Here is an 11,259-nt window from a genome sequence, read left to right as displayed (position 1 = left end):
AGTGCTTGGCATCCCCCCATATCAGCTGTGGTGCCATCACTGTCCATCACCTACCCCTGCAGAGTTCCAGGGCTTTCCTCAAGGGAAAGGGAGGAGAGCAAAGACAGAGGTGAATAGAATATCCCCCAGCTCGGCCCAGGGTCCAGGCTGCCACTGTCCCACCCCATGGGTGGGCACAGCAGCACCAGGAAGAGTTGCACCACCAGGTGAGTGATGGACCATTCCCTGGCTGCATCCCAGCAGCCCTGTACCTGTAGCAGGCAGCATGAGGGCTGCCACCAGCAGTCCCATCCAGAGAGGATGAGGACGAGCAGCTCCAGGGCTGACCATCTCAGCCAGCAGCCCCTGTGCAGCAAGCCTGCCAGGGCTCAGCCCTCTCCCAGGAGCTGGCTAGGCCTTGGGCTGCATCCATTCTTCCTCTGCTTCCCACTCCTCCAAAGCCTGCAGCGCTCAGAGACAGACTCAGAGCTCCCCCCAGGGAGGAAGAGGAGACAGCACAGAGGCAGGGACATAAGCAACAGGTACTGGGCTAGCAGCACAAACCCTGAGCCCCGTGTTACCCCCCACCTGGGGTCTTCACCAGAGACCCCAAACCTCCCACCTAGGGCTGAGAGCCACGAAAGCACAGGCAGAGGCACTTTGCTTCAGGTTTTATTGTCCAGGGGGGTTGTGCCCCTCCACGGGGCAGAAGAAATCCCAGTCCCACCAGTGAGACTGGACTGGTAAGGAGGGTAAGTAAGCCCTTTAGTGGTGGTAGGAGCATGGGGGCAGAGACAGAGCCTGGGATGGTGAAAGAGACAAGGAGCACCACCTACACAAGAATGCCACAGGATTAGACCCTGAGTCCCCAAACAGGCAAAACCAGTCCCAAAACCCAGCCAAACTGTGACAAGGTTCAGGAGAATCTGGGAGTTCAGAGGACTCACAACTGACATGAATTCCCAGACCTCAATTGTCACCACTCCCAGCTGACTCGTGGCCTCACTGAGCACACCAAACGATAAAATCTGAAACCTCTGCTCTTAGTGCAGCACTGTGAAGCCCACCACTAAATCACGCCCCCAAGTGCCACATTTACTTTTTTTTTTGTTAATACTTCCACGCTACAGGGATTCCACCACTTCTGTGGGCAGCCTGTTCCCATGTCTGACCACCCTCTTGGTGAAGAAATATTCCCAGCATCCAATCTAAACCTCCCCTAGCACAACTTCAGGCTACTCCCTCTTGTCCTATCATTAGTTATCAGGGAGAAAAGACCAACCCCCACGTGGCTATGACCTCCTTTCAGGTAGTGCTGCTGGGAAGCAATAACAACCCCCCTCACACTCACATCCGAGGACAGGGTGCTCTGCTGCTCCCATCACACCTACTCAGCCCTCTTCTTGTAGTGCACCTCGGGGAGGCTCCTCAGGCGCTCGGCTGCCTGCAGGGCACAGCACAAGGGACAGCCGGGGGCTGCTGGCAGGGACAGCCCTGGCACACGGCCCCCTGGGTGCCCCAATCCCCCTGAGCTGCACCCACCTGCTCCGGGGTGAGGTCCCTCTGCGCCTGCGCCAGCATCTCGTATCCCACCATGAACTTGCGGACAGTGGCGGAGCGCAGCAGAGGGGGGTAGTAGTGGGCATGGAGATGCCAGTGCCTGCAGTCCTCTGCCAGGTAGGAGCCTGTGGGGGCTCCTGCAGGGGGTAGATGTCGGAATTCAGGACATCTGGCTGTCCTGGATGGCCAGGATCCCTGCCAGGGGGCTCAGAGACCCTGGCACAGAAGCCCAAGACGCCCGTGACTTTGATTATGACCCATGGAAAAAGTTAACAACTTTATATGAGGATCTGCAAGCCACAAAAGTATAAGTAGAATAATAATCAGTTTGTCATGGGGAGAAAAACAGATTTTTGGGGGTTTTTAGAATGGGGGTTCAGGGGGCAAGATGGAGGAATCTGGGTGTGCCCAGCCTTTCTCCTACTTCTTCTTGGCTTCCATCTTCTGCTGTGATGTTGGCACTTTTAGATCAGTTTAGAGTAGAAGCTCACTGTCTAACATAGGTGACAGTATTGGAAAGTAATTCTAAATATTGTACATGTAGTTTTTAGTATAAAAAGATAACACCACCCTGGGGGAGGCAGAGTGCCTCTGTCTATCCTGCTGAGCAGACCTTGGCAGGCCAGGAGAGAGAATTTTATAGATAAGAAACAATAAACAACTTTGAGACCGAGAACTGAAGAGTTCTGACTCCTTCTTTGACTGCCTGGCTGGGAAAAGAGACTTTCTAAAGCATCTGAGGGTCACTCTGACCAGCAGAGATCCCGAGAGGTAGAGGCACTGCATGAGCCACAGGGAAGAGACAGGGATGGGGATGAGAGGATTGCAGAGCCACGCCACTCACCGTGCCAGCCCATGGAGTAGGGGAAGGAGACTTCAAAGAGGTTGTCGTACTTGATGAGCAGCCTCTGCATGATGGAGGCCAGGCCTGCAGGAAAGTGACAGTGATTCACGCGCCGAGCTGGCCAGCAGCTTGTCAGGTGTGCAGTGGGGTCACCCACAGCACCGTCCCTGGGTGGACATCAGGGACAGGCAGGAGGGATGCACTTGGGAATTCTCACCCCTCCCCACTCACACAGGGAGCCAGAGCAATGCAGCAGAAGAAGCCTCTCACCAAAACAGGGAGCACTATGTGCTTCATCACCCCAAAAATACACAAGTGCCACGAGAAGTGCTAGTTCTTATCCTAACAACTAGTTCTTATCCTAACAAATCAGAGGTGCCATCCCCAGCTTAGCCCCTCCCCAGCTAAACTTGGCAGCTCCACCCCAAGGACACAAGCCCTCCAGCACCAGCATGGCTGCCTCATAACAAAGGTCAAGCCCAAAGGATGTGGGATGGGGTACAACAAAGCTCAGGGCCACTCACTGTCCCTCTCACTGTCACTGAGGTCCTGGAGGCGACAGACATGGCGGCGAGGCAGCAGCAGGGTCTCGTAGGGCCAGGTGGCCCAGTATGGCACCACGACCAGCCAGTCTGCATTCTCCACCACCAGCCGCTCCTGCAGAGCACAGAATCACAGAATAAGCCAGGTTGGAAAAGACTTCTGAAATCACCAAGCCTATGATCTAACACCACCTTATCAACTAAACCATGACCCTGAATGCCACACCCAGTCTTTTTGACTCCACCACCTCCCTAGGCAGCCCATTCCAACGTCCAATCACTCGGTCAGTGAAGAATTTTTTCCTATGTCTAGCCTAAACTTCCCTGGCACAGCTTAAGACTGTGTCATCTTGTCCTGTCACTGCTTGCCTGGCAGAAGAGACTGACCCCTCACTGACTAAAACCTCCTTTCAGGGAGTAGCACAGAGTGATAAGGTCTCCCCTAAGCCTCCTTTTGTTCCAGGTTAAACACTCCCAGCTCCCTCAGCTGTTCTACATATGGATTGTGTTCCAGATCTTTGACCAGATGAATTTGAGCATCTCAACATCCTGCCTAAATTGAGGACCCAGAACTAGACACAGCATTTAAGGTGGAGCCTCACAGTGCCAAGTACAGGGAAAGAATGGTTTCCCTGGTCCTGCTGGCCACACTATTCCTGATCCAGGCCAGGTGCCATTGGCCTTCTTGGTGACCTGGGTGTCGGGAGTTTAGTTCAAGCATGGCTTAAAGAAAAAGGCCATGAAGGCATACAGTTGAGAGAACAGTAAAAGGTAGTTGCGAAGCAGTTCCAAAAGCAGTTCCCAGCCTGATTTCTATAAACAATTAGACTTTCTCAGGCATCACTTTATACACAATAAGGTTCTCAGACAGTCTTCCCATAACAGGCAAAACACCCTCTCTGGGAAAAGATGGCACCCTGAGAACAGATATGGAAGTTTTGGGAACCTTTCATATCACAGTGGGAACACTGGTTTTGTTTTTAATAAACAATTGTAGGTATTGTAAAACAAAAGGAGTGGTTAGTTTTCTCTGTTAGCCTATCGTGAACTTGGATTTTGGAATATGCATGAAGTTCATTAACACTGTTATTTAAAGTGGCTGATCGATCAATAAATCGGAGTTTGATGCATTAAAGGATTGTTGTCTCCCCTTCACTTCAACACCTGGGCACACTGCTGGCTCATGTTCAGCCAGCTCCAACCAGCACTCCCACATCCCTTTCTGCCGGGCCACTGTCCAGCCACTCTGTCCCCAGGCTGGGGGGTGTTACACACAGTGCTTGATGGGGACACACAAAGTCCCAACTCCTCAGGGCATTCCTAGGGCCCATCTCCTGGGGGCTGGGGAGCCCAGCCCAGCACACACCCAGCTCCCAGGGACGGGACACAGACAACATCCATGCCTTCACCTTTCGGCGAGCCTCCTGCTCAGCATACTCCAGCAACATGGGCACGCCGTGCTGGCTCAGGTGCTGGCGCTGGCTCCGGTCCTCCAGGCTCGCCTCGTTCGGGAGGAAACTGCTGGCCCACACCTGGGAGGGACATTGGGGCACAGGACTGAGGTGCTCATAGTCCGCACTTGCAGGGGTATCCCTAGTCCTGCTGCTCATCTGGAGGTCCCTGCTGCCACCAGGTGGAGAGTCTGGCATGTGACAGGCACAAGGGAAAGTCCTCAGAGGGAGGGTGACAGGACAGACATAGGGGAATCCTCACTGTAAAAAGCTTCGGGACCAGAGTAGGGTGACTGCCGTTCACATCTGCCCCCAGGGTTTGTTGTAGGGTCACCACAGGGACCTGTAGTTTAGCCAGGTCAGAGGTGGGACAGCCTCACCTGGCAGTGGGGGTGCGGGTTGGAGCAGCCCATCATGGCTCCCTTGTTCTCGAAGATCTGTGAGAAGAGGAAGAGGTGCAGCCAGCAGGTCCCAGGGCCCCTGCTGCAGGCTGTCCTGGTGTCCCCAGCACAGCAGGGAACCAACCTGCAGGAGGACAGAGCCTCACACCCAAGGGTGTGGAAAGGCTCAGCAGGGCTCAAAGGGCACAGAGGACACAAAGCAAGAGACCCACACACAACTTGGATGCTCCCAACCCCAAGTACTGCCAGAGTATCCAGTGCTGGCCTCCCACCTTCACCCACCAAAGAGCAGCCCCCAGCAGCCCCACACCTGCACCCAGGGGTAGGAAGCACCCAGTTCCGTGGCCAGCTCTGCCCACGCATCGACGACAGCCCGGATCTCTGGCAGGGACATGAGGGGCAGCGTCAGGTCCGACCAGGGGTGGAAACACATCACCTTGCTACAGAGGAAACACACTTAGCTGTGACTGCAGGTGTCTCCAGAGACCCTCACAGCTTTGCTGGGTGCAGTGGGATGAGGGACAAGGGACAGGGCCAAAACCCCTAGAATGACCCCAAAACTGAACAGGTGCATACAATACAGGCACTGCATGAGGGGAGCAGACCCAGCCCAGCACCATTCCACAGGTTTTTGACAAATTGTGTCCCAAACCCGCTGGAGCCATGTAGGTACTTACCACACACCCCGGGCTGAGGCAGCTCGAAACAAGGGGTGATCATTGTCATCTGGGGAAGGACAGAGAGGGGACAGAAAGTGCTGAGGCAGAACCCAAGCCTCTCCAGGTCGCCTTGCAGCAGCCCTAGGCCCCAAGTCGGGGGGTCCCCAGCAGCCTGTTCTGCTCCCCAAAGTTACCAGGCTCTGGAGCATCGGGCTGCAGTGCAGGGAAGTCATTTGGGAAGACGAAAGTACCCTCGTACTTGGGGTTCACCTGCCGGGGTGAGAGATGGCATGAAGGCAGGAGGGGGTGGCAGGGGCAGCCCGGGTCCCTGTGTCCCTGGTGGTACCTCGCCGTTGGCCCGGGTGGCCCCCGGGCAGAGGGGGTTCTTGGGGTCCCAGCGGGGCACATCCTCGGCGGGCGGCTTCTCAAGCTGACCCTGCCACGGGCGCTTTACCCGGTGGGCCGATACCAGCACCCAGTCGTCCCGCAGCGGGTTGTACCGAACGTGCTGGTGCTCTGTGGGCAGGGAGAGCAGTCACAGACCCCCCCCCCCCGCAATGGGGGCACACGCACCCCGCCCGCCAGGGCCCCTCACGGGGCAAGCAGGACGGTCTGCCTTATACACGCCGTCTGATGCCCTCCCTCAGCTTCTCCCCTTCCTCCCTGTCCCAGCCCGGGAGCCCCGCTGCTCTGGGCAGGGAAGGTCCCCGCAGCTCCCGTCCTGGGGCCGTGCTGGGCCCCGCCGGGGGTCTGAGAGGAAGGACGGAGGAAGGCAACCCCATCCGTACCGCTGGCACGGAAGCTGTCGCCCGCCTCCGCAGCCCCTGCCAGCGATGGCTCCATGCCTCCCCACTCCCGGAAACCCGGCGGGCTCGGCCCCCTCAGGCTGCCGCCCCGCCCCGCCGCGCCGGCGCAGCCGCCCGGGCCGTGCGTGGCGTGGCCGCGACGGGGGCGGTCCCGGCCCGGGTCCCGCTCCCGGTGCCGGGGGCGGCGGAGCGCGGCATGGGCGCGGCGTGGGGGCGGCGGGCGCTGCGGGCCGGGCTGGCGCTGGGCGCGCTGGCGCTGGTGCTGCAGGGGCTGCGCGGGTGGCTGGCGGCCAAGCGGTACGAGTTCAGCCCCGCCGAGATCGCACAGCTCGCCCGGCACCACGCGGGTACCCGCCGGCCGTGGGGACGCGGAGGGGCGGCGGGGAGCGGGGCCGAGGAGGGATGGCGATGGGGATGGGGATAGGCAAGGGTTGGCGAGGGAGAGAGGAGCCGGGGACATGGCGGGGAGCGGCGGCCTGGGCTGTAGCGGGGAGGCGTAGCGGGGACGAAGGACCGAGGAGAATTCGGTACAGGGGGGTCGGGATCATGGGGGGAATGGGGAATGGGGCTGGGGTCAGGGAGAGGCAGGGAGCTGGACCTGGGCAGCGAGATGGAAGAGGGAGGGGATCGGTTCCGGGGAATAGCAACAGGAAAAGCGGTGTGGAAGATGGGACTGGAGCAAAGGGGAGCAGGGCAGCGGCATCATCCAACCTGGTTGGGGCTGAAGCTCCAGGTGGGTCAGGCCCGGAGCTTCAGACGAGGGCTGTCCCCGTAGGGCACAGGGAGTTTGGCCACAGCTGCATGTCACCAGGTCAGGGACACTGTCACGTTATTTAGATTTCCCGTATTGCCCAGCACCTGGGTTGGGCTGTAGGACTGGAGCATCCGGTGCTGCTTATCCTCCGTCACCATCCAGGGAGGCGGTGGAGCTGGGTCAGCGGGAGCTGAGGGCTGGAGGGAGGAGATATCTTGCCAAGGCAGACCTCTCCAAGGGTGCACTGAAACCCTGTGGCTGTGCAGGGGATTCGGGTGTTGCTGGGCTGAGGTTTTTCTGTGCCAGGGACTTACAGTGGCCGTGGGTGTGCAGGGCTGGACCATGAGCTGGCTTTCTCCAAGATCATTGTGGAGTTGCGAAAGAGGCACCCAGGGCACATCCTGCCGGACGAGGACCTGCAGTGGGTGTTTGTGAATGCGGGTGGGTGGATGGGCTCCATGTGCCTGCTCCATGCCTCGCTCACCGAGTACGTGCTGCTCTTCGGGACAGCTGTCGACACCGGGGGACACTCAGGTAAACAGGGGGACCGGGCTGCTGGCAGGGGAGTTCTCTCAGCTCTTTCTACTCCATTCTTCAGGTGCAGCTGGCCATGGTGTGCCCAGCTCAGGGAGCCCACTGCTTCACTACTTGTATGGGGTGAATGATGCTGGCCAAACCCTCCCTGCAAGGGGACCAGCCCCCATAGTGTCCCGCAGCATCTGCAGGTCCCCGTGTGTGACATGCTGTGTGGCCAGGACTCTCCGCATCCAGCTGGCAGGCGATGGCAGACATCTCATCTCCCAGTGCTTTAGGAGGCAGCAAATGCCAAAGAAATTGGAAATAATGGGGCTTAAGGACACTGAGCAGCCCTGGCTGGTGCTGTATGGCTCTTCACACAGACAGTGAGGATACCAGAGCTGTTGGCACTTCTTGGTGTATTGAGGCAGTGGGGTTGCCATCCTGACCCTCCTGCTCCACGATTCAGACCTGGGCTCCTGTGCTGTCCCTGGCAGGGAGACTGAGGCAGTGTTGTCTGTCCTCCCACAGGTCGCTACTGGGCAGATATTTCTGACACTGTCATCTCGGGGACATTCCGGCAATGGAAGGAGGGGACCACCAAAAGTGAGATCTACTATCCAGGTAAGTGCAGCACTATGGTGACCTGTGGGCTGCATCCATGTCTTTGGGGCACAGCTGCTTGCTGTCACAGAGGCCCTTCCCTTGAGCTGACAGAAGCCAAGAGCTCAGGGCAGAGCAGTTTGGGTCCCCAGTAGCACATCCCAGCATCTCAGTGGGTGGCAGGAAGAGAAAAAGGAGCATGGCTGGGGTGGGGTGGGCTCGACCCTGCAGGCTCTAATCCCATGTCTCCCATTTGGGTGGGATGTGGGGCAGCCCCTGGGAGCTGTGCTGGTTGTGTGTTTTGGCAGGCGACACCATCGTGCACCAGGCGGGAGAGGCCACGTCAGTGCAGTGGAGTGCAGGCACCTGGATGGTGGAGTATGGCCGGGGCTTCATCCCTTCCACGCTCGCCTTCGCCCTGGCTGACACCCTCTTCAGCACTCAGGACTTCATCACCCTCTTCTACACCCTGCGTGTCTACGCAAAGGGGCTGCTCCTGGAAGCAAATGCCTTCTTCAGCACCTTTGGGTGCTGAGCCCGTCTCACCAGGGCACCCTGCTGAGCCCAGTTGGCTCCTTTCCTCCCAGCCATTCTCTCTTCCTCCCCGAGCCCAGGTTCTAGCAGAGGCAGCAGGAGATCCCCTGTGCCTTCCCCAAATTGTTCTGTCCTTTTCCCACAGGCCAACAGCGTGCCAGGATAGAGGGACCTTGGCAGTCCAGCAACACAGAACATCCGTTCTCTTTACTACCTGCCTGTCCCTCCTTTCTATCGGAGTCACGTCCTGCTTTTCCATCCCTCGGGGCCGGAGTGGTCTTGCAGTGTACAGACACCCCTGTGTGCCCTCAGCATGCAGCGGGAGAGAAGCTGGAGCTGGCTGTCCCTGGGCCCCAAAAGATTTCCTCAGCTCCTGAGACATCAGGGGAACGATGCTGCCCTCGGGGCAGGGTGCACAGGGTAGGCCAGACCAGAGCACCCATTGCAGAGGTCGGCCAGTGAGTCCCCCTGTCTCTGGCAGCCTGCCGGGACTGCGGGCAGTGCAAAGTGCTGTGTCCAGCTGGCAGCGTCTCCCGTGGCTCCATCTCTGCTGATGAGGGTTGGCAGCACACAGTGTCACCCTGGCACAGGGCAGGATCTGCGCTGAGACCCCCTGGCAGTGGGGGGATGCCCGGCTTCTGTGCTGGAGGGCCCCCTGCTCCCCTGTGTGTCACCTGCCCTTGGGGATAGCTGGGGCTGGAAGAGGGTCACTTCCCCCCAGCCTGGCTTCTGTGCTGGAGGGCCCCCTGCTCCCCTGTGTGTCACCTGCCCTTGGGAGTGGCTGGGGCTGGAAGAGGGTCACTTCCCCACAGTGCTGTCCAGGCAGTGCCCCCCAAGGGGGAAACCCACCGTCTGTCGCCTTAATGGAGACCCCGTTCTGTGTGGCCTCTCGGCTATGCACACACCTGATGTCCTCGAGTGCCCAAATGTCTGTACTAGCTCAGGATGGGATCTCGCCTCTCAAAATGCTTCCCCTGGCTGTGAGACCCCCTGGGGACAGCCACTCTGCTCGGCTCCCGGCATGGGATCCCGGCTGCCAAGAGAGTGCTGTAATCCTCCAGCTAAACCCAGATGTGCACCCTGCTTGCACCCCTGTGGTCAGACCCGTGTGAGCTCACTGCTTGGTGGAGGGCTTTCACCTCCATTCTGCTGCCAAACACACGAGTGTGTTCCTGGCCACCCAGGCCTGTAGCATGTTGATTCTCCTGCTCCCCGGACTGTCCCTATTCTGCTGACCAGCAGCCCTCCACACGGGCTAGTTCTTAATTTGCTACCTGAAAAGAGATACCAGTAATAAAGTTGTTCATCCCACATACTTGGGTTTCTGGGTGAGTCTCTGTAGCATGCTGAGCCCTGGCACAGTGAAGGCCAGCTCCAGCCTCAGCAGCAGTACTGCTGACGGCTGGGTGTCCCTGGGGAAGCTGGTTCATCACCCCATTCAAGGTCCCGGGAGCTGGGAATATGTTACTGGGCAGGATCAGCCCTGCCTCAGCTCCCAGGGATTGGCAGAAGATGGTGCTGTTACTCCTCTCGCCACCGCAGTCACTGGTGACCAAATGCCTGGGCTGGTGCCAGGTCCCTGCTTCCATGGGCAGTCCCGGAGCTCAGGGGGCTCCATCCCTTTGAGGGATAGTGGCAGTGCTGAGTCTGTGGCCTCCTGAGAATGGTTTGGACCCACACACAGTGGGTGGTTTTGAGAGGTTTGCACACACACACACAAGAGGTGCACATAGATGCTGTCAGACACATCACACATGTGTGTGTTCACAGATCGTGTGTGCATTATAGGTAGAACAATTTTCAGGTGGGGCTGGCACACATTTAAAAATGACATCACATTTATAAACAGGCATTTATCACACATTTATAAACAGGTATCTCTCCATACAGAGCAGCTGCAGGTGTGTGAGTGCTGGGGCACATGTGGGTAGGACATGTGTGTGCGTGGGTGTAGCCAGAAAAGTTTTGTTCCTCTGTGTGTGCATGCCCATGCAGGTGACACGTGTGTGTCACACCTGTGCGTGTGCACAGCCTGCAGTACACATGTGTGCTCATGGATGGGCAGGCTGTGTTTTTGTGCGTGTGTGTGTGTGTGTGCGCGCGCACACGCATAGGCAGGCTCTGTGTGTGCACATACGTGTTTTCCTGTGGCTACCAGGCCTCCCTGGCCCACCCCAGGCTGTTCCCCGGGGTTTGGCAGGGCCCCGTTGGGGCACACGAGCAGTCCCACCCGAGCTGGCCTGCGTGGCAAGGCGCTAACTCAGCAGCTCGTATCAATACCACTCCACTTACAGCGAAGGCCGCGTAATGAAAATCCGATGGGCACGCTGGTGGGAGTAAATAAGTATGCCATTAAAATAAGAAAATCAAAGCTCTGGACAGGTCTTTTCTCTTGCCCATTGATTTCTTTTATTACGGAAATATTGCTGCTAAATAACATTAGTGTGAACAATCTCAGCAGTGTTTTCTGTAGCGCCCGTGTCAATAACTCCACACCAGGCGGGGGATCCCCCCCAGCCTGGCTGCACGGCCAGCAGCCCTGTCCATGCAAAAGACTGCTCTGGGGGTTCCTTCCTCAGCATTCCCAGCTCAGCTGGGAAGAAAGAAACC

General features: G+C 58.1%; 2 protein-coding genes across 3 annotated transcripts; one reads left to right on the top strand and one right to left on the bottom strand.

The window, feature by feature from the left end:
* Positions 1-635: 635 nt before the first annotated feature.
* On the bottom strand, positions 636-6,325 carry GALT (galactose-1-phosphate uridylyltransferase). The gene is made up of 12 exons (XM_063179906.1): positions 6,225-6,325; positions 5,783-5,952; positions 5,631-5,706; positions 5,455-5,503; positions 5,088-5,217; positions 4,757-4,813; positions 4,335-4,457; positions 2,908-3,040; positions 2,384-2,467; positions 1,522-1,676; positions 1,331-1,423; positions 636-811 (listed from the first exon to the last, which is right to left on the bottom strand). The coding sequence occupies exons 1-11, from the start codon at positions 6,277-6,279 to the stop codon at positions 1,367-1,369; spliced, it is 1,089 nt and encodes a 362-aa protein (XP_063035976.1). The 5' UTR covers positions 6,280-6,325; the 3' UTR covers positions 636-811; positions 1,331-1,366.
* A 113-nt stretch (positions 6,326-6,438) lies between these two features.
* SIGMAR1 (sigma non-opioid intracellular receptor 1) lies at positions 6,439-9,964 on the top strand. Of its 2 annotated transcripts, XM_063179907.1 has the most exons (4): positions 6,439-6,589; positions 7,330-7,530; positions 8,044-8,136; positions 8,424-9,964. In XM_063179907.1, the coding sequence occupies exons 1-4, from the start codon at positions 6,439-6,441 to the stop codon at positions 8,648-8,650; spliced, it is 672 nt and encodes a 223-aa protein (XP_063035977.1). In that variant the 3' UTR covers positions 8,651-9,964. The 2 variants fall into 2 exon arrangements, with proteins under 2 accessions (XP_063035977.1, XP_063035978.1); XM_063179908.1 differs by lacking the exon at positions 6,439-6,589 and having other exon boundaries at positions 7,432-7,483.
* Positions 9,965-11,259: the final 1,295 nt, after the last annotated feature.

This window comes from Melospiza melodia, chromosome Z (genome assembly GCF_035770615.1).
Source record: "Melospiza melodia melodia isolate bMelMel2 chromosome Z, bMelMel2.pri, whole genome shotgun sequence".
Taxonomy (NCBI): Eukaryota; Metazoa; Chordata; class Aves; order Passeriformes; family Passerellidae; genus Melospiza; species Melospiza melodia.
This window is presented reverse-complemented; position numbering and strand designations above follow the sequence as displayed.